The sequence below is a fragment of the Myiozetetes cayanensis genome, unplaced genomic scaffold (assembly GCF_022539395.1).
Source record: "Myiozetetes cayanensis isolate MyiCay16 unplaced genomic scaffold, myiCay2020 scf19, whole genome shotgun sequence".
Classification (NCBI taxonomy): domain Eukaryota; kingdom Metazoa; phylum Chordata; class Aves; order Passeriformes; family Tyrannidae; genus Myiozetetes; species Myiozetetes cayanensis.
Window position 1 is genome coordinate 2323355 of NW_026087400.1, and position 27942 is coordinate 2351296.

Consider the following 27942-nt stretch of genomic DNA (forward strand, 5'->3'; position numbering starts at 1 on the left):
GCAGAAGTTGTATGCAGTTCTCATAAGCTGAGGGAATGGCAGGTGAGTTCTGCAAGTCATTTGCTTCCCTTCAGCAGGTACTTTCTTCAGGACTGTTTCCTCAATATACATGCCCTGTAGGTATCTGCTCAGATTTCTTATCTGTAGGAAATTCTATACTGTAATTCATTCTTGCACTTCATTTTCAGAAGTTTTATTGTTGTTATTGTTGTTATTGTTACTGTTTGAGAATAGTTTTTAAGGTAAACAGAGAATACCAGGGGCAGGGAAGAGAAAAGAAATTCCTATTACTTCAAAAGACAGCATTTTTTAAATGGTATTTCAGAAATGTGTTATGCTTTGCATTAAAAAAGAAAAATCTGTGTAATCCATCCTAATGGATCTGTGAGCACAGAGCCTATAGATGGGAATTCAAATATGCATTAAAACCCTACCAAGGAAAGCAGCAGTGACAGTATCTCTGCTTTTTAAAGTTTAAGATGATTGTTGAACTGGACACTTGCAAAGCAAGGCTTTCTCTCATTTAATAATGGAACAAACATTTACAAATCAGTTTTTAAAATGCTGCTTTGCAGGGAAAGCAGCACTAACTGCAGTTCACTGTTCCAGATACTTATACTGAGGATTCTCCTTTTCAGCCCATCAGTGCTTACTCACTTTAATTCTTTATGGTCTTAGACTAGGAAAAAAAAATCCTTGAATTTATTTATGGCACTTTTTGGGCATAAGTTAGTTTTTACTTTTACCCCCTCTTCAAAGATCAGATACAAACTGTAGTTTAATTTGCAGCTCTACTGTTTCAGATCTGACTTAGTATTTCATTGCTAAGTTTTTGGTATGAGATAGACCTGGAAGCTTGTTTGAAGATCCATGCAATAACAGCACAGGCCTTAATCCATCCTTTCCATCCTATTATTTTGGTTGTTATTACTGTTTTCTTTTGATTTCCCTTTAAAATGGTGGTGGTTGTGTCCCCTCACTGCTTCTGTGGCACTGATAGTAATTAAAAATGACTTGGAAGAATCTTCACTGAGGTGCTTGCTCTGAGCATTTGCCAAAACTTTCTACACCAGGTGGACTTGGTGGAGTCTCTCAGGTCAGACAGAAGCACAGAAAGTGGCTCTCAGCACTCCCAAATGCAGTAAAACTGCTCGGGTTTGAGCAGGGCAACAAAACCCGAGCTGTAGGAGGGAAAACAACCTTTCAAGGAAGATCATGTACATGCTTGCTTGCCAAAAAGGCAGTTCAGCATTTGAGGTGGCAAGAACCACTTTCTGGGTTTTAAACCACAGACCATAATAACAGCAAATGTGCAGGAGGACGTGATAATGGAGAACTGCAGGAAAACTGCAACTCATCAGAATTCAACAGAACTCAACGGCAATTCCAGTGGTTCAGTTGTCACTTTGAACACAGCCAGATTCAGAGAGAGTGATTTCTTTGTCAAAAGCTCCAGTATGTCTTCAAATACCTCTTGTTCATCCATCTCTCACTGTGCATTTTACCTTTGCATCTAGGCCAAATGGCATCAGGATTTAAGCAGGAAAAGTAAGATGTCCTAATAGCCATTCCCTGGATCCTAAAAATACATATGTTTAAAATGTAGAGGGGTTACAGGCCACTTCATTTGGTGCTGATAATGAAATTACTCCAATTTGGCCCTGTAAATTTTCTTTTAAGTCCAGTAGTAAAACAGCATCCAGCACTGTATAGGAAATATTTAAGTCCCAGTGTATGACAGCCCTGTAACAAAACCTAAGCAGGACTTTCTGTTATTGACCACTAAACTTAACTTAATGGCTCATCTGCTTTTTAGCTGCACTTCCTCCCACAGAAGGTAATTGCTCTTAGCAGCCTCATCGTGCCACTAAACAGCAAATTGCTTCTTTCCCTGCTGGGCTGCTTCTTCATGGCTTTTGTTCTACAGATCTGACCCCAACACACATCAGCTGGCAGCCATCAGTGAATGCAGCCAACCACCACACGGACAGATATGCCAACACCGAGCTGACCGTGAGGCGAGGACAAGCCTTCGTCATCACCCTGTACTTCAACAGACCGAGGCAGAACGGGGAGAGCCTGGCGTTTGTCACTGAGATAGGTAACACTCCCTCAGCTCAATCCATGTTCTCAGAGAACTGTCATCTTTTCTCCTTGCACTTCTCTCCTTATTCTATTTAGAGATGCAATTTTTCTTCCCGTGTTTTTAATGCTTTTAAGTGCTCGGCATTTCAACGCTGCTCAGCTTCAAGGGTGAGGTTAACGCTGAAATCACTCTCTGGAATGGAAACCCACTCTCCCTTCCTTCTGGCAGGGCCATACCCCTCGGAATCCCACCGCACCAGGGCCGTGTTCAACCTCTCTGAGGCCGGGCCCAGTGGCTGGAGCGCTGCCCAAGGACCCAGCGAGTCCACAGCCGTGAACTTCGTGATAACCAGCCCAGCCAACGCCGTCATCGGGCGATACAACCTCACCCTCCGGGTGACCTCAGGGAACAAGATCTTCTCCAGGTTCCTGGGGCAGTTTGTGTTGCTCTTCAACCCTTGGTGCACAGGTAGGTGCCAACACCTTTGTTCTTGAACGTAGCTGACCTTGCTGCTTCTTGTCTGCAGGGAGAGCTGCTCCCTCAGGCTGGCTCTCTTTGGGTCATCAGTGGCTGCTGTCTCAGTGCTCAGAGATCTGGTTTTACCACGTTAAAAAGCTGCTGCCACCCCCTCTTTTTTATCCTAGCAAAGTGTTCTACGTGGGGTTGTATCACTGGCTCTTTAGAACTGAGCAGATCACTCTTTCTGTGGACAAAGGCTGACAGGCCATACAGTCCATGTACCTCTCAGAACTTGAACCAAGGATACAGTAACATCCTTGACTTGTACCTAAATCAGGTGCAATTCTGCCCTTGTAGATGTTAACTGCAAAGGCAACGGCTCAACTAACTTCATAAAAACTGGGAGGGCTAAATGTGAAGAAGACTGGCAATTCACAGAATCACAGAATGGGTTGGGTTGAGTTGGGAGGGACTTCAAAGACCATCTCACTTCAACCTCCCTGCCATGGGCACAGGTGACACCCACCAGATCAGGTTGTGCAGGGTCCCACCCAACCTGGCCTCAGACACTTCCAGGGCTGGGGCAGCCACAGCTTCTCTGGACAGGCTGTGTCAGTGCCTCACACCCTCACAGTGAAGAAATGCTTCCTAATCTCTAAGTCTCTCCTTTTTTTAGTTTATAACCACTCCCCCTTGTCCTATGACTCTCTACCCATGTAAAAGGTCGCTCTCCCTCCTTTTTTAAATCTTCTTTGAAGAGCTGGAAGGCCACAATGAGATCTCCCCAGAGCTTTCTTTTCTCCAGATGAACACCCCCAGATGTCTCAGCCTGACTCCAGAGCAGATTTTGCAAATATGCAATAGTCTAGAAACCTGGATTAGCCCTAAAACGTGACACTCCAGAGTTAAGAGAGCTCTTAGCCAGCCCAGTGAGTAAACAGCTTATAAAAGAAAAGTAACCACAATCATCCACTATTTTCCTCTGTGACCATATGTTAGTCAAGGGCCACTAAGAAATACGTTAAGAGCCAAGATGAACAAAATAATTCTAATTAGCTCAGCAAGTCCTGGAAGTCAGAAATAATTACAGAAGTATGTTCAGGAAACTCAAGACTGTTCCTGAGGGGAAAAAAACCTCCCCAGAATCCCCTGAAAGATCATTTGCATGTAACTTGTAATTGATGGAAACCACACTGCAGGGACAGCAATATCTGACAGCTCCTGAACTGGAACACCAGAGTAGGTACTCCTGAGACCAGACAAACACTTCTGGGATGACAACAGGAAAATTAAGTTGTACCATTACAATTTAAAAATAGTCATTCTGCAGAAGAGCCCTCCAGATTTACCAGATGATGCAACGACCACTGACAGATAAAAGGGAGTATCCTTGAAGGAGGATGCTGGTGAATAAGTTCTACAGGGTGGAAAAGCTCCCTGATCCTGAAAAACAGGACCAAATTCAGTTTGAGTGTATGTTGCCACTATGGTAAGTGCCAGAGCAGAAAGGAAATAGAAAATTTATTTTCTCAGCTAAGGATAAATGGCAGATCTGGCCTGTAGATGTGGTTCCAGATGCCATTGTACGAGGTGATGAAATCTCATTTGGAATTTTCTTTCAGTTGATCTTTCCTGAACAGGAATTATTAATTAGAACATGCTCATGGACCACGAAAAAAAAAATCTAGTTTTGCAAGTCATAAAAGTTTGTCACCTTTGGGAGAAGGGGCAGAGAACCAGCTCCCAGGGCAGGAAGGATCCTAGAAAGTTATCTAGTCCCACACCATCCCCAAGCACTTAGGTCATTCCTGACAGGTTTTGAATTCCTTCCTAATGATCAGCCATTAGGGAAGCTCCAGGACCTCCCCTGGAAATTCCCTCCAATAAAACACCAGCCTTTCTATTAGAAGTCCTTCCTAGTAACAAACAAATCTTTCTTGCATCCATTTCAGCATATAATTTCCCATCCTACCTATGATAGACACCAAGAATAGATTTCCTTCCCCCTGCCTCATCCTGTTCACAAGAATTTCTGGAATTGGCTACCATGCTTGCCCCATTCCTCACCCCCATTTTTTTCCTACCTTAAATAATTCTGAGTTAATTCACAACTTAGGTTTTCAGGATTGCTCAGCATTCCCAGTGCTCCTCCCACTCTTTCCAACTGGTCCACAGCTGGAACTGCACACAGGTTTCCAGGCCCATGCCACCCCAAAAGCTTAGGAATCAACAATGATGATATTATTTAAAAAAAAAAAACAAACATTGACAGCAACCGCAAAAATAGATTTATATCACATGATATAATTTTTTAAATAAATTGCAATCTTTTTATTTGCAGGAAGGGAAGGATGGGAAGTTCCTATAGGAAGGTAAAGAAGTTGACTCAATAAAATAGAAAAGCTGAATTTTTTTTTTTTTTGTATGTATCTCCTGAAATCCTGGAGCTTTCAGAAAATATTTTTAAACATTATGATATTACACACAGAGCTAAGCAGATATTGCTACTTAAAGAGTGATGAAAACAACCTAAACCTCTGTGGGAAGCCAATGCTTTCATAGCAGCTACATACTGGGCCATAGACTTGGAAAAACAATGAGGAACAATGAAACCCAAGTGAATGGTTGAGCAGGCTTTCCTAATAACTGGAAAACATAAAAGTGTCATCTGTGTGTTTCTTTTCAAATGTCTCTTCCAATTCTAACTACCCTGAGAAGACAGAAAAATTCTGTGAGCCTGGACTTTTCTCACAAAAACACAACATTTAGGGGATGTTTAGATCATACACAAGGGCTATAATAAAAGTAGAGGATAAAAGTTAAGTAATATAATATGGATGTTTTGGCTCCCTGTCCCCCCAGGACATTACCAATAACAGACATTATCACTGAACTGTACATGTCCATGGAGCTGTAACAATGTGCTCTGCAAATAGCAGTTTTCCCCTTGCTAAATCAAGTCAACAGTGTTTTTGAAGGGTTGCTGGTATTGCAGCTTTAAGCCTGCCCAACTTGGTTTTCAGGTGATGACGTCTTCATAGCCAACGAAAACGAGAGGCAAGAATATGTTCTAAATGAAAATGGAATAATCTTTGTGGGCAACGCAAGGTACATCGAAGCAAGAGCATGGTATTATGGACAGGTAAGGAATTTATTTTGACTCTCATTCTGTCCCCAATAGCATTTCTCTTATTATTTGCCTCTCCAATAGTCCTGTTTATATGAAAACTGAAAGACCCTGGGTCACCTTACTTTGCTCACAGTGTGTCTAACTGTTCCTCACTGTCCCTCTCACCTCTGAAAGGAGGAACTGCAGTAGAATCTCCTTTAATTCTGTTTGGAAACCACCTGTTTTCTTTAAAATCTATCTTGTCTTATCACAGTTTCAAGACCTTCTCAACATCTGCCTCACCATGCTGGATCTGAGCCTGTACTACCGTCAGGACCCAGCCATGGACGTGTCTCGAAGGGGAGACCCTAAATATGTGGGCAGAGTTATCAGTTCCATGGTAAGAAATGGACAACTTCACCCAAATCCCACAAAAACTGAGCAGAAAGCATTGGTTATTTACCAGTGAGACTCAGCCACCTGCATCTTATGCAATATAATTAACTGGAAGGGGGTGCATTACACACATCTCATTTTGTGCTTTCTGTCCGCTGGCCCATCTTTAGATCAATGGAAATGATAACGACAATGGAGTTCTCCTGGGAAAGTGGCAAGGAAGTTTCCATTCTCATGAGAATCCATCCAGGTGGGATGGCAGTGTGGTCATCCTCAAGAAGTGGCGTCAGGACAACTACAGGCCTGTGCAGTACGGCCAGTGCTGGGTGTTTGCAGGCGTGATGTGCACAGGTGAGCCCTGAGAACAGAGCACTCTGGTGAGTTGTGACCTCTGGATTAATCCAAACTACAAAGCAATAAACTCTACAAGAGCAACAGTGCTGTAAAGAACCCAAATATTTAGACCCCTAACTGTGCTTCTCAGATGTTTGTAATCATTGAACTGCATGGGTTGTGTTGTACTCGTTGCTTGTTTGTTTTGGTTTTTGTTTTTTAAAAATATATTTCAGTTCTGAGGTGTTTGGGGATCCCCACCCGTTTGGTTTCCAATTTTAACTCTGCCCATGACGTGGATAGAAACCTGAGCATCGACAAGTACTATGACAGCTCTGGAAGGAGTCTTAATATTGGCAAGGATTCCACGTGGTAAATATAATTTTTTGCACCTCACTTATAATAGGGAGGGGATTTAAGAGACTTAAAAACATGAACACTAGTGGTACAAAATCAACTGAGTGGACAAAATGTAATACAACTATCTAAATTAATACTGTAGACATCCATTTGGAAAAAAAAGAAAAAAAAACACCCAGACAACATACTTTCTGGTTTTCTCCCTCCCTGCCCTGAGGTCTAGACCTCAAAACCAGGCACAAAATCTGTCCTTTGAAAGAGGCAGTGAGTTGGTGTAACGAGACAGCTTGCACCTTGGTTTGGAGAGCCTTTACAAGCCAAAATCCACTGCTCCTTTCAAACTGGAAGCCTGTGTGACTCCACATTGCTTGTGCTTTCTGGACACTGTCCTTTGTCTGCAGGGATTATCACGTCTGGAACGAAAGCTGGTTCATTCGCCCGGACCTGGGAAGGTCATACAACGGGTGGCAGGTTTTAGATGCGACTCCACAGGAACAAAGCAAAGGTAACGTGAGAAAGTCACCGGCGTGACTTCACAGAGCTTCTCCCAAAAAAACTGAGCACAGCCAGTAAAGCTGGACCTTTTTTCCCCCCACACACACACACTCCAGGGATTTTTCAGTGCGGCCCTGCCTCCGTCGTGGCCATCAAAGAAGGTGACGTGGACCTGGATTACGACACCCTGTTTGTGTACACGGAGGTGAACGCCGATTGCAACAGGTGGATCGTGTACAACGACGGCACCAAGAAAAGGGTTTACTGCGATACCGAGATCATCGGCAGGTTCATCAGCACCAAGGCCGTGGGCAGCAATTCCCGCGTGGATGTCACCGCTAACTACAAATACCCGGAAGGTGAAGGGATTATCACGTTATCTCCTTGTTATCACGAGCATCTCCCGCCCGAGTTCTTGGTGCTGGGGGGGGGCAGGATGAGTAACCTGCTGTGTTTGAGCATCTCTCCCCTTTCCCTCAGAAAAATATTTCTGCCAGTGTTCTCAGATTACTTCCTAAATACAAAGGGCACTACATTTCTGGCCTTGTGCATTTAACAGTTTCCTCATTAAGGCACAGTACAAAATACACTTTAGTCCCTTACACAGAAGTATAAAACTTAATGCATACAGAAAACCACCCAAGGCAGACAAAACCCCTCAGGGTGTCATAACAAAACATCTCGAAATTGGGTCCACTGTGTGTCATGAACTGTGCACAGGTCTGTGGTATGGGAAGCTACAGGTCACTAAGTACTAGTTTTCCAACATATGTGCCAGAGGGAGTGGGGCAACAGTCAAACCACTAATCCAAAACCTTAAGCTCCAGTCCTCTGCACTGTCTCCCATATGGCCATCACCTGCCCAGCCATTCAGTGTTTGCACTGTCAGTGGACTCTGTCTCCACAGCACTGGATTCTGGAATCAAAACTACTAGGAAAGAGTAAAGTGACTGTCATTCAACTGTATCTAGGAAAACAAAGCAGCAAAGGGTAAGAGCTGCAGAGACATTTGCTCACAGGAATATTTTTTTTATCTTCCCCCAGAAACTTGGTACCCAGGTTTTGTGGGTTTTTTGGTTTTTTTTTTCTTTTTTAATTTCGGGTTGTTGATTTCGCTTAATAGCTTGCTTAATATTTGTGGCTTAAAGTCTTAAAAAAAAATGTATTTCACTTGTTTTAAAATTTGCCATTTGGAATCAGTGGCCATATTTCAGTGCTTCACTCCTCAGTGTTTTAGTGCAACTGTATTGAATACAGAGGCTGGCTATCATCAGATCAGCAAAGTGAGCCTTAGCACACTACTGCAAGCTCTGACCAGAGAAATCTTGCTCCTTTAACAAATACATTATATTTCATTTTAGTCATTTATTCACCTTACAACAGCGTATTTACTACTTCCCTGTGAAAAACCTGAGCAGAGGCTTAATGGAGATATGGGGAACTTTCAGGTGTTGCATATGCAGAGCTGATGCCCTGTATCACTCTGAAAGCCTTCACACAAAGGAGGTGCATTTGTAACAGAAGGAGATTTTTACTTGGTTCTTTTCTTCCACCAGGCTCTGCCGAGGAAAGGCGAGTTTACAAAAAGGCCTTGGCTAAGATATTTGGAACGAGCGTCACAGAGGGACGCACGGAATCTCCTGATGGAAGACCCTCAGAGGCAGTCAGAAACCCTGGCATCGCTGGCAAGTTCAAGCTGGCTGAACCTCCAGTGTTTGGCAAAGACATTAATCTGATCTTGGTTCTCAACAACCTCTCCTCCGACCGCAAGACCGTGAGGGTGGACATGAGCGCATCGACCATCCTGTACACCAGGAGGACAGTGGCAGAGATCCTGAAGGCATCCACTTCTGTGGAGCTTGGTTCTAAACAAGGTAACTTTTCGTGGCCCCAAGGAGCCAACCCAGCTCTCTTCCCAGCCACAGCAGGGCAACTGGGAGGAAGAAACATCAGTATCATACCTAGATCAGCCTTGTAGTGCATCTGCTCCTTCCATCTCTTAATAGCATTGTGATTAAATTGCACATGATTTTTTCCCCCCTCTGAAAACTTCCACTACTTCAAGCATGAATTGAAGGTCTCAGACATTGCACAGAGGGCTACATTTATGTTACAGCTCCAGAGGCAACACTATACACGTGTGTGGCAGGATCTATATATATATGTGTGTCTGTGTGGGGATGATTACATGTGCATACCTCACTCTAAACAGATTAAAGAAGTCTGATGTGTGCTTTCCAGCACTCAATAGGCAACACTTTGAAAAGAAATCAACTAGGATAAAAGTTAAAATGTTACAGTGACACTCTGTTTTGAAGAGTCAAGGCTATGGAAATTATTATAGAGATCTTTTGTCATCCCCAGGGGCTTCAAAGTTATACATTTTTCCCCATACACAGCAGAGAACTTGTAGGACCACAGTGAGCAGCTGAGCAGGTCACTTGAAAAGGATCTCTGTGAAACTTGACCCAAACTGTCTTCTTGACTGAGGTAAAATAAAGAGGGAATAGATTAAAAAAATAGCTCTACCTCTAATTGTAAGAAGTACAAAGGGTCAGGAATGCAGTGAAATGCAGATGAGAAGACTCCCTCAGTTTCAGACCAAAATCCTCTATTCAAAACTGTCAGGGTCAAATGAATTAAAGTAGAAAATAATCACCAGAAGAGGGAAATACACAACCAGTCTCAAGAGAAGGAAATACAAACAGACTCCAGCTGCCTTATCTTTTTTTCTCTTCAATAAAACAAACAAACAAACAAAAAACAAACAAACAAGCAAAAAAAACCACAAAAAAAACCCAAACCAAACCAAAACAACTCACTATAACTCTTTTCTTTAGCTTTCTTTGAAAATGTAATGGTTCCTAAACACATTGTCTGTATTCCAGGGAAGCACATCCGCGTGAAGATCCCTTATGCTCATTATGGAAAATATCTGACCACTGACAAAAGGATCCAGGTCACCGCCCTGTGTGAAGTCATGCGTGCGCACGGCCTCAAGTTGCTGGTGGAGAAGACAATCATTTTAGAGGACACAAACATCATCATTAAGGTAAAAAAAGTTCTCTCCCTTATGTCCCACACACAGACACTAAAGGATCTTCCTGGAGGTCAGATCCTAAGGCGAGAAATTGGGGATAAATGAATTCATTTAGGCTGCCGTTTCAGACCTTGCTCCAAAATCCTGCTGCTGAAATTGAGACAGCAAGGACGTGAGAGGCCAGCTCTGAACCTTGGCCTGACTCTGCCCCTGGTTCTTCAGAATTCTTTCCCAGTCACAGCACTTGTTTTCATCTCGTTGTGTTCTAGTTACTGGCAAGTGCTTGTGCCTACTCCCAAAATACAGATTTAAACCCTTAATTCCAGTCATTGTTTCAACACTTCAATCCTAATCAGTGATGTGCCAAAAAAGAAAAAAAAAAAAGCCACTCAGCAGCCCAAAGATCAGGCAGGTGTCATGGGATGTGTCTGTGTAGTCAGGGCTGTGTTTCGCTGAAATTGTGCACGAAATATTGCAGACAGCTCCACAGCACTACTTAGCTAGGCCAAATCCAGCTTCAAACACCAGGAAAGCCATCAGCTGAATGCCACAGCTGAGTTCTGACTCCAGTGACTGATCAGGAGTGTGCCTTTGTCCTTCAGCTCCCCCGGAGGATTGTGGTGAACAAAGCTGCGACTCTGGAGATCTCCTACGCCAACCCCCTCCCCGAGCCCGTGAGCCGCTGCGTCCTCCTGGTGACTCTGATGAACCAACAGGTCAAGATAAAGTAAGTGAAAGCTGCAGCCTTTACTCAGTGCTTCCAACATGACCAACAGCAGGTCTCATTTCTCAAAAAGAAAAAACCAAACATGCTTGAATTGTCTTTTTTTCTATTAGGAAAACAAAAATGCCACCAAATGTATATGGGGATATTATTATTTCTTAATCACCTATTGTTTGCTCCACTTAGGAACATCTTTAACAACTGAATGCTATTAATATTCTTCTCCCCTGGGAAAGCAAATGTTCATGTCAAATTCTTCTGTCTCTCTGAAGTTTACTCTACAGCTTGGCTTTGTGTTTCTGTTTTTATTTACAATGCCTTAACACCACAAATATAACTCTGAGCTAACAAATCAGACACTACCATAGCTCCCCTTGCTTCAGCCCAAACAGAAAGTTGCTCTGGCCTCCTTTAAAGCAGGAGAAAAACATGCCTTTTCCAAGCATAAACCCATGATTTTCTTTTTCTGGACTCTGCTGCTTTATGCATTAACTCACTGTTAAGTAATAGTTTGTATTTCCTAGAGCTTCCCTTTATTATTATTATAAAAAAAACATGACTCACTGTGGCTCTAGAACTCTTTGGATAAAAGAATCCATAAAAATATGGAGAACATTATTCCAGTTGAGGACTAAGCAAATTTAGGCCAAAAGGAGGTAAAAAACAAAGCACAATGGCCATTAGGAAACCCACAATTATTGCCAAAATTGATATGAACCAAGCAGGCATTGAACAGATCTTTGGCATCAGAGCTTTCCTATTCTGAGTTTGTGTTGACTGCCCAAATTTGCATCCAGCCCTAATACAAAGGCCTGATGTAGCACTTCTCATTTCCATGAGTCTATTCAAGAGTAAATGAAGATGGCACTGCCCTTTCTCATTTCTTAGTCTACACAAAGCCTCAAACCTTAAGTAATTCTCAAAACCCAAGGCTGGGGCTGAAGTAGCTGTTGAGTCCCTCGCTCTCGTCCAGTCCTGTTTCTTGGGAATCTCATAACAGACAATGTAAATCTTAATTAATTGATTCTTTTCTTTTTTTTCAGTCTGGCACGACTGGCACCAAGGGAGAGATCAAAGATTTACTTTGAATTCACACCTCGGAGGAGTGGGCCCTTACAGCTGCAAGTAGACTTCTCTTGTGACAAATTTTCACACGTTAAGGGATTTGTAACCATTGCAGTAGCACCTTCATAACGTGATGGAATCAAACTCCTGTTTCAGCAGTAACATGACAAGACATCCTCCCCTGGATAGGAAAAGTGAAGACAGAAAGGAACTTTCCACGAAAATTGTTGACCTCTTCCATTGCAATAGAATCAAGTCTCCTACTTTCACAGTGCTTAATTTAGTCTCCAATTTTACTTCTTTTTCCCCCCCTCTCGAATTCTTTGTAGAAATAGTTTTGCTGTTTTATCAAATCTCATTCTGTTCAGCTCCCAGTGTTGACTTTTCCATCAGGCAAATAATACAGTCTCTTTTTGACCTCATTCTAATTGTCAGCAATAAATGAAAATCATTCATCACCATGCTGTTTTATAATGAATTTTACATTCCATGGACTTATTACAAGAAGCACAAGGTAACCAACACTTTTTGCCCACCAGTGTAAAGTCACTGGAGACAAAGGCTTTGTCTTCACACCTTCCCCACGTGGCTCATCCACGGGCAGCCCCAGCTCCACCCCATCAGTGTTTGCAGACAGATGTCTCTTCTGTGGGTTCCCAATCCCAGCATTTCCAGGTGCCAGGTCTCACTGAGACACACTTTCAGGTGGATTTAAGGATTCCCTGTTCCAGCCTCTGCTGAGACAGGTAATGACTGACCAGGCACAGGAGCCTCCAGGTCACACTCCAGGGTGTGGGGCCATCAGGGTGTGCAAACACCTCTGCCAAGCCTCAAGATTTACATTTGCTGGACAACTTGCTTTAAATTAAAGCTGAATTAATGAGGCCAGAATTCTGAACCACAGAGCTGTCAGTTATGGATATGAACATCTCTTTTTCTGATAGTATTTCAGAGAGCCTGAGGCATCCAGATATAACAAAACTCTGGATTCCTTTTTTAAAAAATACACTTAAACTTCAGGCAATTAATTTGCGTTTTTGGTTCCTGGCAATCTTGATATGAACGTGGAAACAAAAGAGAACAAAAAAAAAGTGCAGAAGCGTAAAGGTGAGGAAAACCACAGATCATCCCTCCTCCCCTGACACCCCTTACTCCTCATCACAAGGCTCAGAACAGCATTTAAGCAACTCTGGGGACAAATTAGCAGGGCATGTTTGTAGATTAACTGTGGCACAGGATGAGGGAGGAGGGAACTCGAGGGAGCCGCAGGAGCTGAGAGCGCCTGTAATTAAGAGTGGGCAGGGCTGACACCAGAAGAGCAGCTCTGCAGCTTCCTCCAGGGCCCGACTCACAATGCCGTGCCAAACAGCTAGAGAGAGACTTTGTGCACGCATTATGAACCCCAAAGCATAAAGAAAAATTATTATTAGAAGGAGAGGCAGCCATTTAAGCACTTCTCTTTATTTAACAAAAGTCTCTGATCACAGCTGACTGCGTGGCAATGCCCTCTCTGTGGGACGTGTTGCTTCACACAGAAGAAATGCAGATTATGGGTAATCATGTCAGGAACAGATAGTAAGAATGCACAAGTCTATTGCAAGAAAGAATGAATTACATGCAGTTATGTGAAAGATCTTCAGGCAGACCTGTCTTAAAGTAAAAACAGAGTGAAAAACCCCCCGAAGTACTGAGTGACAGTAACACTAATTACTACAGATCTACTTTGATCGCTCCATGTCCCAACAACAAAGCTGTACAACAGCTACATTTGTCTGTACTTACCCTCTGTACATACATCCTCCAAAAACCTAAACTGGCACAAACCAAACCATCCAAAATTCTTGTGTCTACGATTATATTTCCTTCGTTAGATCCAATTTGGGATGTTCTCCTCTCTAAGACACCAGAATACCAATTATCATCTTTCCTCAGTCATTCACCACTTTTAAATAAGCATAATTGGATTCAAGATTGTGCAATTAGAGCAGTCATCAGTGGATGCTCACGTAGGATATCACTACAAAAACACTAACTACCAACCACAGGTCACACCCAGCTTGTATAAACTCCAGCCTGGGTAGCCAAAGTCCAGTCCTGAGCCTTTCATTACTGGTGCTGGTGGAAGAAGATTTAGGATGTTCTGGCACACTTTTGTATCCATAACCTGAACTGCACACAAAGGAAAAGAAGAAGGAAACCTCATGGCGGGTAAGTTCATACTGATGGCTCCAGACATCACCCTTCCTACCCAGATGAGTGACATTTGCCGAGGAAACAAGATGAGTTACATCTAGCTGTTCCCTCAGCAGCTTAGTTCTTTTTGGGTTTAATGTATTTATGGGTTACTCTACTAGAACTGATTTTATTTTTTCTTTTCTTTTTTAATATCGTGGGTCTTGAACATATTCTTTTTACCTGTAACACAGAAAAGTAGATTAAGAAAATGTTTTTTCTATCATATCAATTAACTATTCAGTGCTTCTGCAGCCATCTAATCAACACTGTTGGTTAGTGACTGGGGCATCCACCTGCCCCATGGAAGTCCCAGGCTCTGATATCAAATGATGTCTGGCCTCAAACAGGTCACTTGATGGACCTCTGGACTCCCCCATTCCCCTCCCTACAGAGGGGCCATGGCAGCTTGTCTGTGTGCTGTTGCACTGACTCTCACTCTCCTCATGAGTGGAAAAATCTCCAGTTAGACAGATGTGCCATGCAATACATACAGAGTTTATCCACAGTTTAGCCTAAAGATGTTTTTCTGGTTCAGCTTCAGCTTTCAGTCAAAGGCAAAGAGAGCCCTGTGCACATGATCAGCAGTGATCACCAATTCTGCAGGCTTTTGCTTCTGAGTTTGCTCCCAGCGTCTGTCCCTTACAGGACAGACACCAAAAGAAATTTTTAGAAGTTTGTACCCTGACGGAATTATGGAAAATATGTTTTTCTAACAGACACTTAAAGAAGAAAAAGAAATTATAAGATTTAAACTAACACTGTGAAGATCAAAACAAGGATAAATTTGAGTCCATATGGACAAAGAACTGGTATCAGGCTTTACTGTGCTCTTACCCCATATACAAACTGATTTTTTGCTGATGTCTTGCACATATTCCCTGGAAATGCCTGTACAAGCACGGACTTTGCAAGGCAAATCAAACCATTAATGCAGGAAATTCTTAGAGCAAAGCACTGCTAGCCACTGCCTTCTTCATCTTTCCAACTTCTCCACACATCCCCTCTGACTCTGTTGGACACTCCTTTGCCTGTGACATCCCTGTGAAAGCCTCTCCATGCCCCCTGCCCTGCAGAGCCTGAACACTGAACCTGCACAGCTCAGGACACACAGGGGGGAGGTGCAGCAGGACTAAATAACTTCTTTTCAAACCCTGAGGCCCTGCAGAAACACGTTTCAAGTCACTCTTAAATTAGAGGACTTGGTGTTCAGGGTGATGCTTTCTGTGGGTCCCTTTCAATTAGACATGTTTAAGTCAGGAAAACGAAGCGATGACGCAAGTGAGACGCTTTCTAGACATTTCACGTCACGTGGCGCAAACACAACGCTCCTGCCAGGGGAATTTTTGTCTCCAGGTGACACACCTGAAGCAAGACCCCTCAGCTGAAAGTGTTTGAACATGCTCAGCCTTACAGACTAAGGTAAAGCCACCCTCACTGCAGCCTCAGAAATGCACATTCACATTTCTTCCAAAGAGCTGAGGAATGAGGACAGTTATGGCTTTATGAGGACTTCACAGAATATAACTCTCTGCTGCAAACACAGCAGAAAACTCAGATCTCACCCTCTCCATCCCTATGGATTCCCTTGGATATGAGCCACTTTCCAAGGGATTCAAAGTGGTGCTGAAGCAAGTCCTGTGTCCTGGTTCAGTGAAAGGATGGGAGTGTTGCTCACAGCACCATCAGTCTGCAAAGGGTTAACGTGCTTGAGTCACAGCCTCAAGTGAAACTCCTCTGAAATACACTGGGAAAGGCCACTTTACACATATTTTCATGGAGGGATCTGTGTTTTTTCTGCTTTTTTTTTTCGTTTGTTGCCGTCATTTTTTTAATTCCCCGAGGAACGAGAGAGTTTGAAAGCTTTTGTAATCTGTGCTTCAGTGCCCCATTTTCAACAGTGACAACCTATCATGATACAACAGCACTGCCTCAAGATATGCCACTCCTAGTGCTACCATCTGTCCTCTGCTGGTTATCTTTTCCCAACAGAGTGTGAAATAACACCCAGCTTCAGGCAACAGGACTGCAAATTAACTGAGATACAAGATACACGAGAAGATAATGTACAAGCTCCTCAATGAAGATACCAACCTTCTAGTCATCATCTGTCAGGCAGTGCTTCCACAGTCAGGCTTGCACCCGCTCATGAGAGTTTTGATACTTCTCTCTGTACATCTGTAAAGCTTTCTGTGAACTAGAGGTCCCCACAGGATCTCACAAGAGCAGGAACGTGGGGAACAGAACAGACTCTTCAAACTTTAGCAAAGTCTTATCTAAACAGAGCAGGTTTTGATTTTTTTTTTTTAATTAAAGATTAATTATCTGAATGGGTGTTTTTTCTCTTTCAGAAAGTTGCCTGCAGAAAAGATGCTTTAACTGTTCTTCTAGACTGGCTTTTTTGCAATTTTTAATAATAATGGATTTTTCTTTCTCCTAGAGCACATAACACCAGCTATATATAAGTAAAATAAAACTACTACAGTAGACATGATGAAGAGGTGCACAAGCCTGAAGGAAAACCTTTTTTAATGAACACATCTTGTGTCTTTCTAGCCCTGAAAATAACAAAAGTCAATTGGCAATCCAAACTAAATAAAGCTGCCCACCACACCTCTGATTACAGCAGCACAGAAGCAATCTTCAGGAGAGGGCAGCCTTTCCACATCTCTCTGAACATCAAAACAACAGTGCAGTCTTGGGACAACTTCACCTTCATTGCAAGCACAGGTAATTTCCCCATGGCACTCACCTCATATCCGAGTTGTTCCAGCTCCAAAATGCAGGTGTCCAAAATACAGATCCATGTGGCCCATTCCTGAATCATCAAGTTGTGTCCTGTTTCCTTTAGGATTCACTGTCCTTTTAGGTTTAGGAGTTCCCATTTTAAAGTTTGATCTGCAGCTTAAGGAAACACAGAGAACAAAGGTAATAATTAATAGGAAGGTGGGTACCATTCTCATCCTAAAACCAAGCCTGTATCTCTGCTCCTAAGGACCTACCTGGAACACTGCAATTTATCTTCATTCTGGTCCCTGAACATATTGCAGCCCTTCCTCTCACAAGGCACCATCCTCAATTCATCTTCTCTCCTCCCTTCCTTCACCTCTTTTAAAATCCCCTCGATTAACTTCATGTGTTCCCTATTACTAGAACAGCCTACATGAACTAATTCATAAGAACTCCCACCTGCATCTTCCCTAAAAAATCCCCCAGGCAGCTACTAACTCTTCCTGACCTGTGTATTAAAATGTGTGGCTCACCCTGCTTACATATTTTCGAACTGTCAAGTTTTCAGGACAACAGACTTACCTAGAATAATTAGGGGTGTGCTCACCTATGGAGTGAGTTTATATCGAATAAACACTTAATCTGACAACCCACAGCCTTTCAGTGTGGGTTTCCCTGACCCCAGGTTTGTCACTCACGGCTGCCATTCAGAATTGCTGTCCCTGTTCTCTCTGGCAGGACCATCCCCAGCAGAATCCCAGCAGACCAAGGCCATCTTCACCCTTTCAGAGGAGGGTGCCAGTGGCTGGAGTGCAGCCCAAGAGCCCAGTGAGCCTGGCTGGGTGAACTTCACCATCCTCAGCCCAGCCAGCGCCGTCATCGGGCGATACAAACTCAGACTCCAGATCCTTTCTGGAAGCAAGGTCTTTTCAAAAGTCCTGGGCCAGTTTGTGCTACTCTTCAACCCTTGGTGTCCAGGTAGGCTTTGATGTATCCCATCCTTCAAATATCTCATTGTCTCAGTCAGGAATTCTGGGTGTCTCTACCTGACAGTCACAGCTACAGAAAGTTGGGGTTTTTTGCTCAATATCAAGGATCGAGTTTTGCTCCTTCTTCAAAGACCCCAGACTTTTGCTTGTAGGATAAAAGATCAGAGGCAGGAAATACTCCAAATATTTATTCTGGAATTTTTTTCCCTCTGATTCTGGCATTCAGTTGTAAACCAAGCAACATCTACCAGTAAGACACACAGTGAGATTAGTGAAGTTTCCCCTCAAAGGAACTTCATGCTGATTTTATTCACTCTCTAAACGATTAGAGAGGTGTAGCAGGGAGTCCTAAACCTGAACCCAGGGGCAGCCTGACCTGCTCCCTGGATCTCCCCTCTGTGTGAGACCCTCCAAGTAATTTCCTTTCGGCCATCATGTCTCATTCTGCTCTTAGATGATGATGTCTACATGGCTAATGAGAAGGAGAGACAGGAGTATGTCCTGAATGACAGTGGAATCATATTTCAGGGACTGGAAAAAGACATTCAGCAAGAAGCTTGGAACTATGGACAGGTAAACAGCATCACCTCTTCCAGAACTTTCAAAATAGGAACAGTGGGTAAACAGGCTTTTCAGGAGAGAGAATCATTATCTCAGAGTGTAAGAGCTCAGTATTCCTTGCTGAGTATTCTTCACTTCAGATTTTCTTACAGAAAAATTTTCTTACAGATGTACAGCAGCATCAGGATCATTTCTGCTGTCTGGCATGTGCTAAGACAGAAATAAAAGAAACAAAGCACAATTTTATTTTTTCTTTTGCCCATTATGCAAAATGGTGAAATTGTACTTCATTTTTTGACCCTTGTAAAGGGCAAAGAAAGCCACCAGGCATTGCAAAGCCAGTACATCTAAATATTTACATAGTAAATATACGTAGCGAGATATTACAATAGTAATTATTTACATAGTTAATACACAGCAAATATTTACATAAATATTTACACGCTCAGCAACGGGGCAGACGCCACTGAAAGGATATCCCAAATCTACTCAACTGAAACACTCAAACTGGAATTTTTGAAAAGGGGGTTGGCCCTCCCAGCACAACTGCTGCAAACAGAGCCAGAACTGCAGCCCCTCTGCAGCCACACAGCCATCCTGCAGCCCCCCTGCAGTCCCACAGCCATCCTGCAGCCCCACAGCCATCCTGCAGTCACACAGCCATCCTGCAGCCACACAGCCATCCTGCAGCCCCCCTGCAGCCCCACAGCCATCCTGCAGCTCGCTGGGCCAGCCAAAACCACTCCTCACATCCACCTCATGCCAACTGCACCAGCAGTGGCCCACACCCTTGCCTGGCCACATCAACAGGGCACTCTCTGGGCCCAGAGCAGCATCTCTGTGACCCTAATCCACAGTGATTATGTCTGTGGGCTTTCTTTCAGCTCAGCTGATCTGCTGATACGAGGTGCAGGCAGCCCACGAGAGCGGAGCTTTCGTAACAGAAGGGTTCCTGCGTGGCAGGATGTGGCAGGGTGGGAATCCTGCTGAGCCCCACCTGCAGTGGTCCTGTGTGTTCCACCAGGACACGTAATGTCCTCGTGAATGCCAGTGGCATTCACCACACCACTCTCACAGACATCTTGTCTTGAAAATCCTGTGGAGAGCCAGCAGCCTAGTGCTCGTGTTTCCTTCTTGGCCCTATTTTCTTTAACAGTACAGAAAATACCTCTATTAACAACATTATCCTGTTGTGCTAGGAGAAGGAAAATAGGTGGGGAGTTTATCCCAGGGTTTGCTTATGAAATTAGCCTTGTTTTGATTTCAGTTCGAAGAGGATATCCTTGATATCTCTCTGGCTATACTGGATCGGAGCCTGAAGCACCGAGAAGATCCGGCTGTTGATGTATCCAACAGGAACAACCCTGTCTATGTGAGCAGGGTGATCAGTGCTATGGTAAAGTTGCATCACTTACAGCTGTACATGTGCCTTCTAACAAAACCCCTATGCCTGAGTGTGAATGCCTCAATGTTTTATGGGTGTAGATAACTCTTCTGCAACAAAATGGCTACAAAGGAGGTAAAATACCCCAAAAGCTTAATTTACCTTCTTCCCAAGAGTTTGCTCATAACTGAAGGAACAGCAAAAATGTAAACAGGCCATCAGCCAGTACATTTGGGAACAGTTGCACTGAAAACAAGGCAGGTTTGATTCACCAGACTCTACAATCTGATCTGGGTTTGGTCCAATCATTGCACTTGAGCAGGTAAAAATCCTAAGATTCAAATGCTGGGTCCCACCACCCACTCAGTGAGAACAGTGGCACCCACAGGCTCAACTTCTGCCCGTTTCCCTCCCTCCCTTCTTCTGTAAATATCTGAATTCTCTCACGAGAAGAGAATTCTCACGAGAAGGACTCTTTCAGGTCAACAGCAATGACGAGAAGGGAGTGGTGGAAGGGAAGTGGACCGGGAAGTACCGCTCGGGAACAAACCCCCTGCAGTGGAGCGGCAGCGTGACCATCCTTCGCAAGTGGTACAGGGGCAGGTACAGACCTGTCCGCTACGGCCAGTGCTGGGTCTTTGCAGGAGTCACCTGCACAGGTATGGAGGGATGAAGGAGGAGACCAGGACGATGTCAGGAAGGAAGCTCACTAGAATTGCTGCAGTTTGAACTTTCTGGCAGTATCGTTGAAGTCGTTTCAGCTCTGGCAGAGAAAGTGGAGCACCTCTGGCTCCCCACGTGTGAAGGGTCTGTTTTAAACAGCCACAGGTTGCAATCCTGCACCCCAAACAAAAATCAAAGTGGTTTGCCAGGTGAAAAGAGCAAGGTTTCCTGTCTCACAGCCAGGATTCAAAGAATATCAGTGATCTTTTAAGCCCATCTCCTCATAATCCCATTTTCTACTGCTGTGTCTTACCTACTGCTGACACAAAACCAAGTCACAATTCTAAGGACCTGTAAAAGGAGCTGCAAGTCAGGAAAAGCATTTCTTACTAGCACTTTCCACTCAGAGCTGCTCTGAGACACAAGAGCTTCTTTGGGGAAAGGACAGAGGAAAAATAATGCAATTGAAAGATATATCTCAGAAAGTAAGAGGAAAAAGAAGCAAACAACAGAGGAACAAATAGAGGGAAAATGGGGGAGAGAACAGGGGGGAGAATCAAAGATTAAAATAAATGGGTGAATCTAACTCTTGTTAAAAGGACATGGCAGCTAAGAATGTCATGAGAGTGGAAATATCTTCTAAGCAATTGTGCACAATGAATTGTATCATATCTGGAGGAAAATTCCTGGGGGTTTGTTTCCCCACTGAAAACATACAATAGACTGTTTTGCCAAGAAAAAAAAAACAGAAAAATACTTTCTAAATGTGTGTAAAATAGGTTCACAGAGCTTTTATCATATTCTGTATTGCAGTGCTGAGATGCTTGGGAATACCTACCCGTGTTATTACCAACTTCAACTCTGCCCATGACAGCAATATAAATCTGACTATTGATAAGTACATTGACATGTCTGGAAAGACCCTGCACTTGACTGAAGACAGTGTGTGGTAAATATACATATTTTTTAATTATTTCTTCCATTACATTCCCCACTAATTAAAAGAATCATGCTCCTGGAAAGCTACTCCAACCTCACACTGCCAGTGCTCTAAAACCCCCCACCAAAGAATCCACAGAGTGTTCAGAAATTCAGTAAGCAGTCAACCTCATGATTTTGAAGAGTTAACAAAGGAAATGCTGTTTCACCTCAGAGGAGCTGTTAAAAATTGTTCTTTTGACAAACAAGTGCACAGAAATTCTCACACTGCACAGGTGGGTTGTACTGCAGCACCAGTGCCTCAGTCACCAACACAACACACCACCTGGACTGAATGGTGACATGAAGTAGAAAGAAACTGTGAGTTAAATACCAACAGATAGCAAAGTGCACAGGAGACCTTTGGTTGTTTGTTCTGCAGTGTCCAGATTTGAATTCTGGACTCTGTGATGAATTATTTTCAATAACATTTCTTTTTCATAACGTCCCAACATTTCTCAGAGATCTGAACATAAAAGTATGGCACAAAAGGGGAAAGAGGTACTCATGGAAGGAGCCAGCAGCTGCTCTCCCACAGTTTTCATTCACTCAGGATTATTTTTTGCATTGTATTCATCAGGTATTCTATTTTCTGTCTCCCCTATACAGGAACTTCCATGTCTGGAATGAAAGCTGGTTCGCAAGAAGAGATCTTGGTTCTTTTTATGATGGATGGCAGGTTCTGGATGCAACACCCCAGGAAAAAAGCAAAGGTAAGACTGTTGTAAGCATAAAAAAAACCCCCACAGATAGTGTTATTCCAAAAGATTGCCACTGAAATCTCAGGACAACTCTCTTCTATATATTCCCTGTAGATATAGCATTAATTTTGGTGCACAAGAAAAGCAATATCCACATCAATCTCCAGTAGGCAGCTTTTCTGTCAGCCTCTGGGTTGCTTACCAGCATGTCAATTCTTCCTTTTTTTTTTTTTTCATTTTGGTTCTCTGCCTCCACAAAAGGCAGCACATCTTTAGTTCACTTATCCTGCCCTGGCTTGGCTCAGCTCTTCACACCACACAGCCTTTGCAAGAGGCAGTTGTTTAACTTCTCCCTCTCCAATACAGGCATCTATCAGTGTGGTCCTGCCTCCATCAGAGCCATTAAAGAAGGGGATGTGAACCTGGACTATGACAGCCCATTTGTGTTTGCAGCAGTGAATGCTGACTGTGTAACTTGGATTCGCTACAGCAAGAAAAGGAAAGAGAGGATTTACTCCAACACCAGGAAGATTGGGAAGTGTATCAGCACCAAAGCAGTGGGCACCAACTCCCGTGTGGATGTCACTGCTAATTACAAATATCCAGAAGGTAAATTCTTTATTGGAGTTGTCTTGTCACTGGTGATCAGAAGTGAAAAGAATTTAGGCCTCTGTGGGACTGAGCACTGACTTAATTTCTTTACTCCTTCTAGAGCAAAGTAGCTGTATTAGATCTCACTTTCTCCTCTTGAGTATCTTTGCCCTTCTCAGCCTTCCTAAATTTCTGAGATCAGTCCTGGCTCCCCTGCACTGTATCCAGTACACACAGGCTCTCTGACCACGTTATCTTTCCAAGCAGGATCCTCAAAAGAAAGGCAGGTGTACAAAAAAGCACTGAAGCTGCTTGGTGTGAGAAGAACTGGGAAAAAACCCAAAATTAGAAAACCTAGAAGACGATTTTCAAGGGCACAGCCTGCACAAACCCCCAGCATCTCAGGGAAGCTGATCCTCGATGCATCTCCTGTCATTGGCCAGGACATCCTCCTTACCTTGTCACTCAGAAACTTGATCTCAGATTTCAAGACCATAAAAGTTAAATTGAAGGCTTCAGCCATTCTCTACACAAGAAGACCAAAGGCAGAGATTTTAGAGCTGTGTAGGTCTATTAAACTCGGATCTGAAGAAGGTAATTTTAATTTTATTACAGCTTTTATTACAGGACAAGACCCAGTTTTGGCTTGTGGTCAAATCACAAAGGAAATAAAGAATGGCTCAAGGAGTGTATGACCTGCAATCAGCTGGAGGTTCAAGGCTATTCAGGGGAAGAGAAACATCCATATTTCCCTGTCTTAAGCATTTGTTTCTGGGCACTGTCAGAAAAGATACTGGGCAAGGTGACCTTTTGTCTGACCAAGCAGAGCTACTGTCAGTGCTACTTTATGACCTTTTTTGCTAAGAGAGAACAACTAAGAGACATGCACTGGACACTAGGCAGCCATCCACATATACCCACCCTCACATCTGTCCAGCTACCAAACTGTCCCTGATCATTCAGTGGTTTGTGTGAATGTCAGGAGAAGGCACTTCTGAGCATCATTCCCGTCCGTGGGTGTCAACACCACAAATGTGCAGCCCCAGGGGGACAGTGTACATGCTCCTTAAAATACAGGGATCTCACAGACAGCAGGCACTTAAAAGTAAGAATAGAGGGAAATTTTGTTTCCATTTCCATTCCAGTGAAAGAGTTTTCCTTCGGGATCCCCTATTCCCAATACAAAAACTCCCTGATGGATGACAGGAAGATCCTGGTGACTGCTGTGTGCCAAATCAAAAAGGGAGCCTCGCTCCTGGTTGAGAAGGATATTGTACTTCAGGATCCTTTTCTCACCATCAAGGTAAAAACAAGTCCCCCCTGTGACCCTTGGGAGACATGCTGAGGAAAAGCAACTAGAATTCCTACTCCTCCTCGTGGGAAGGAGTGTGGGAAGTGAAATCCTGCCTGAGGATGACTGGATCTTGTTGCTCTGGTAATAGGCCATGTGACACAAGTGAAATGAAATAATGCACTAAGGAAAAGCAAACCTTTCCATGGCATAGCTGTGGTATTCCTGCCAGTGCTTGTTAAACCACTGATAAAGGTCTCTGTTACGAGAGTTACAAGGCAAGCTTATCCACAGAGAGACAGCACAGAGGGGGACAGAGAAATCTGGGCTGTATTTAGTCCTCCACTTTTGCTAAGGGAGTCTGATCAATCTCTTCCAGTTTATTTAGGAAGGCTGATTTTTACCAAAGGCATCCTCACTGACCAGCTGATAATGCCTGGGGATGTGAGGCTTTTTTATTACTAATATTCAAGGAGGTTCTTTCACTGAATCAGGAAAAGAATCACTTTCCACCTTCTGCAACATCTTCCCAAATGATTAAAGAGAACTAGAGGCTTTTTTTTCTTTCCACTTAAGACTATCACACAAATGTTGTACAGTGGATAAAAAGCAGTTCTTAGTCTGCAGGAAACACCTTGCACTTGGGAGAGTCCTGGATTTGCATGGCCCATCATGTCCACATGAACAAGTTTAACTGGTTTTGGACAGCACACTCATGTGCTGTATCACACACGGGATCAAATGCTGTCTGCCCATCCTGCTGTAAACAGCACAGGGGGAATATGGTAATTTACAGAGTCCTCCAGAGCCTGCAGACTCCATCAGCCACCCCAGACCACTACGGCAGGACTGAACAAGAAAAGCAGGGCAACACACAGGAGCAAAATGTGTGGATTTTTGTAGGTCTGGCCATTGCTGAATACCAGGTTCTAGTCAGATTTTGTACTAAGTCTCTGTGCTGACCCACGCACGTAACAGGGTCAGCTGCTGTAGGCAGGCACCAGGACTAAATGACTTCAATTCAGTGACTAAGTTTTGAGAAGTGTTTCTGCTTCTGCTGGTTGAAACTCCTCTATAAACATACAGACAGTAATAGAGAAATGCAATTGGGGTAAAGGACCTCTCCATTATGTTAACTAATATTACATTATCTACAAAGACAACCAGATATGACACTTCCACTTTATCTCAGTCAAAATAAGGTAATGAATATATTTACTTGCTAATTTGCCTTTTTTTTTTTTTTTTGCCTGAGACACCACAATTCACACCTTCATTTAGCCTAACTAAAGCTAATTAAACATAAGCTGCCTCCAGTAGTTAGCCATATCTGCCAAGTTAATACCTGTATTCTCAGTCTGTTCTCACTGACAAGTGCCACACACTGTAAATCCTAAGAGGGCAAATGGCTTGAAATGGGGAGGAAAAGAGAAAAGCACGAGAAATAGGTGAGAATAATGCTGTGGCTGAGCAAGATGTTTCCTCTCTGCAGGTGCTTGGTCCAGCAGTGGTACACCAGGCTGTTGATGTGGAGGTCACATTTACCAACCCACTGTCTGAAGAGGTGACAGACTGTGTGCTGAGGGCTGAAGGTAGTGGCCTGCTCAGAGAGCAGCTCAGAATCAAGTATGTAAATGCTGCTGGCTGAAAACTCATTCGCTCTGGGCGGGAAATCTGGGTTTTAAAAAGTGTTCTGTCAAGCTCATGACTTTTGTTTGCGCCAGCCTTGTACAAAACACCATCATGCCAGTACTCTCCATATACCAGCTGGAGTTTTTTACACCTCTTTCACCAAGCTTTGAATTACAGGATGCTCAGGGAGTGATGTCACACTGTCTTAGATTTGGGGATCTGAAGAACGCACAGGCAAGAAATTTTCAGCTGCTTGACCTTACAGATGCCTTCTCTCTTTCAGTGTGGCAAGAATGGCCCCCATGGAGACTTCAACAGTCCGGTTTGAAATCATTCCCTACAGGAGTGGCGCCAGGCAGCTTCAGGTGGACTTGGTTTGCATCCATTTTTCAGACATTAAGGGATTTGTGACGCTTGACGTGGCTCCTGCTCAGTGATACAACCTGTGCATCAGTTCAGCTGTGCCTGTTTATGGGGCTGGAGCTCTGTCCATCCATTATTATGACTGGGAGCACAGAAATGCAGATTGCTCAGCCAAAGCAAAAAAAACTATGTAATGTGAGAGGGAACTAATAAAAAGGTACCACACGCACTGTGCTGAAAAGACAGCGTCACCTTTGTCAATCCCTAACCTGTTTTATGGACCTTCACACGTACAATTACCAGTGGAAATTATTATATAATTTAAATTGAAGCAGGGGATCAAGTGTGATGGTTTTCAGCATTAGAGCCTGTAGCAATAATAGCAGCTGGATTTCCAAGGAACATAATTTAAAATCACTGGTTTCATAAGCTCCGTGGAATGTAATTTAATCATCACAGAATCACAGAATGGGTTGAGCTGGAAGGGACCTTATAGCTCATCTCGTTCCAAACCCCTGCCATGGGCAGGGACACCTTCCACTATCCCAGGTGGAGTGTTTTAGTTTATTCCAGGTCAGAAACTTCTCACTTTACTATCAGGAAAATTGGCCAAGCTTGTCCACAAGACCACTTGAAAAGAACCCTATGACAAATATTTTTGTTCTGTACTGGAACCACCTTCAAGGTTGTTATTTGCCAGTGGCTGCTGCCACTCACTACAGCCCTTTCCCTGTCTCTTACAAAACCATTGTATCTACCCTCCTAAATTATGTCACAGGGAGTTCCACCTGTTTCCTTTCCTACAGGTATGACAAAACAGACAAGAAAAGATTTCTCTGTTTGCAAAGGCAGATATTCTTCACTATCAGAAGTGCTCAGGCTGGGAAGAAAAGGTGCAGGACAATACAATGAGAGGGACGTATGAAAATTCACATTTAACAATCCCATATCCTCATTCTGCAAAGCTGCTTAGAGCAGATCATCATTCATGAGGAACACTCTGAGCCACCCATATCTAAACCCCTAAATGTGTCCATTCACTCCTTGCAAAGTTAACAAGCCAAAACAGCAAAGATCTGAACGTTCCTCTAAGAGACAATTTGACTTCTTCCACTTGACACCAAGTACAGCAATGCAGCCCCAGAAAGAATGTTCCATGCACACAAACTGACCCTGTGACACAGGCTGAGGTCTCATTTCAACTTCTTTGATTCAAGGCCAACAAAATATTCAAAACATGTAAACTCCTATTTTATTACATCAATGACACTGTTTTGCCACCCACACATATACTCAGAGGGGACGTGGAAGCTGGTTAAAAACTAGTCAGCCCAGAGAGACTGGAATGAAGGTTGAAAAGGACACACACACACATACAGGAATTCAGATTTCTCCAGGCAAAGAAGAGGGGAATAGGTAGCTTTGCACCTATCAATTAAGTCTTGCACGATCTTGGAAATTCAGGGTATAGGATCCTCTACCAGCCTCAGAGAAGGCCTTGAGGTAGTGATGGTATTTCACAAAATCTCATTAAATCTTGCAAGAATGCAGACTGTCATTACTTTTAATGCACAATGCAGCCAAGCCATTCCAATTCCTTCAGTATTCCTTCTTAAACACAATCCAGGCAATTATTTCAGGCAGTATTTGTCACGAGAGCTTGGAATGACCTCATACTAATTATCTGCAAAGGAAGCCTGCTGTTCAAAGGGAAATCAGCTGTAAGGCCCGTGCCAAGTTCCAAGCTTTGCAACACTCGT

At 43.4% G+C, this 27942-nt stretch overlaps 2 protein-coding genes across 2 annotated transcripts; both read left to right on the forward strand.

Annotated features, from left to right (window-relative positions):
- The first annotated feature begins 1328 nt into the window (after nt 1-1328).
- LOC126639321 (protein-glutamine gamma-glutamyltransferase E-like) lies at nt 1329-12196 on the forward strand. The gene is made up of 13 exons (XM_050314023.1): nt 1329-1455; nt 1928-2101; nt 2315-2554; nt 5569-5687; nt 5929-6054; nt 6221-6401; nt 6620-6755; nt 7145-7248; nt 7355-7597; nt 8795-9112; nt 10127-10290; nt 10881-11005; nt 12046-12196. Exons 1-13 carry the CDS (start codon nt 1329-1331, stop codon nt 12194-12196), a joined length of 2208 nt encoding a protein of 735 aa, XP_050169980.1.
- A 4634-nt stretch (nt 12197-16830) lies between these two features.
- Nucleotides 16831-26256, forward strand: LOC126639322 (protein-glutamine gamma-glutamyltransferase 6-like). Its single transcript, XM_050314024.1, has 12 exons — nt 16831-17029; nt 17768-18007; nt 18473-18591; nt 19847-19975; nt 20445-20622; nt 21440-21575; nt 22214-22317; nt 22672-22914; nt 23164-23490; nt 24042-24199; nt 25680-25813; nt 26103-26256. Exons 1-12 carry the CDS (start codon nt 16831-16833, stop codon nt 26254-26256), a joined length of 2121 nt encoding a protein of 706 aa, XP_050169981.1.
- The last annotated feature ends 1686 nt before the right edge of the window (nt 26257-27942 follow it).

What these genes read in the sequence shown, in the direction of transcription:
- LOC126639322 (XM_050314024.1), top strand. Translation starts at nt 16,831, where the DNA reads ATGAACACATCTTGTGTCTTTCTAGCCCTGAAAATAACAAAAGTCAAT. An exon ending in TAATTACAAATATCCAGAAG is followed by an intron (nt 22,915 to 23,163) that starts GTAAATTCTTTA and finishes CTTTCCAAGCAG; the next exon opens with GATCCTCAAAAGAAAGGCAG. An exon ending in TAAACTCGGATCTGAAGAAG is followed by an intron (nt 23,491 to 24,041) that starts GTAATTTTAATT and finishes TTTCCATTCCAG; the next exon opens with TGAAAGAGTTTTCCTTCGGG.
- LOC126639321 (XM_050314023.1), top strand. Translation starts at nt 1,329, where the DNA reads ATGGAGAACTGCAGGAAAACTGCAACTCATCAGAATTCAACAGAACTC. An exon ending in GCAGAGTTATCAGTTCCATG is followed by an intron (nt 6,055 to 6,220) that starts GTAAGAAATGGA and finishes GCCCATCTTTAG; the next exon opens with ATCAATGGAAATGATAACGA. An exon ending in GGAGCTTGGTTCTAAACAAG is followed by an intron (nt 9,113 to 10,126) that starts GTAACTTTTCGT and finishes TCTGTATTCCAG; the next exon opens with GGAAGCACATCCGCGTGAAG.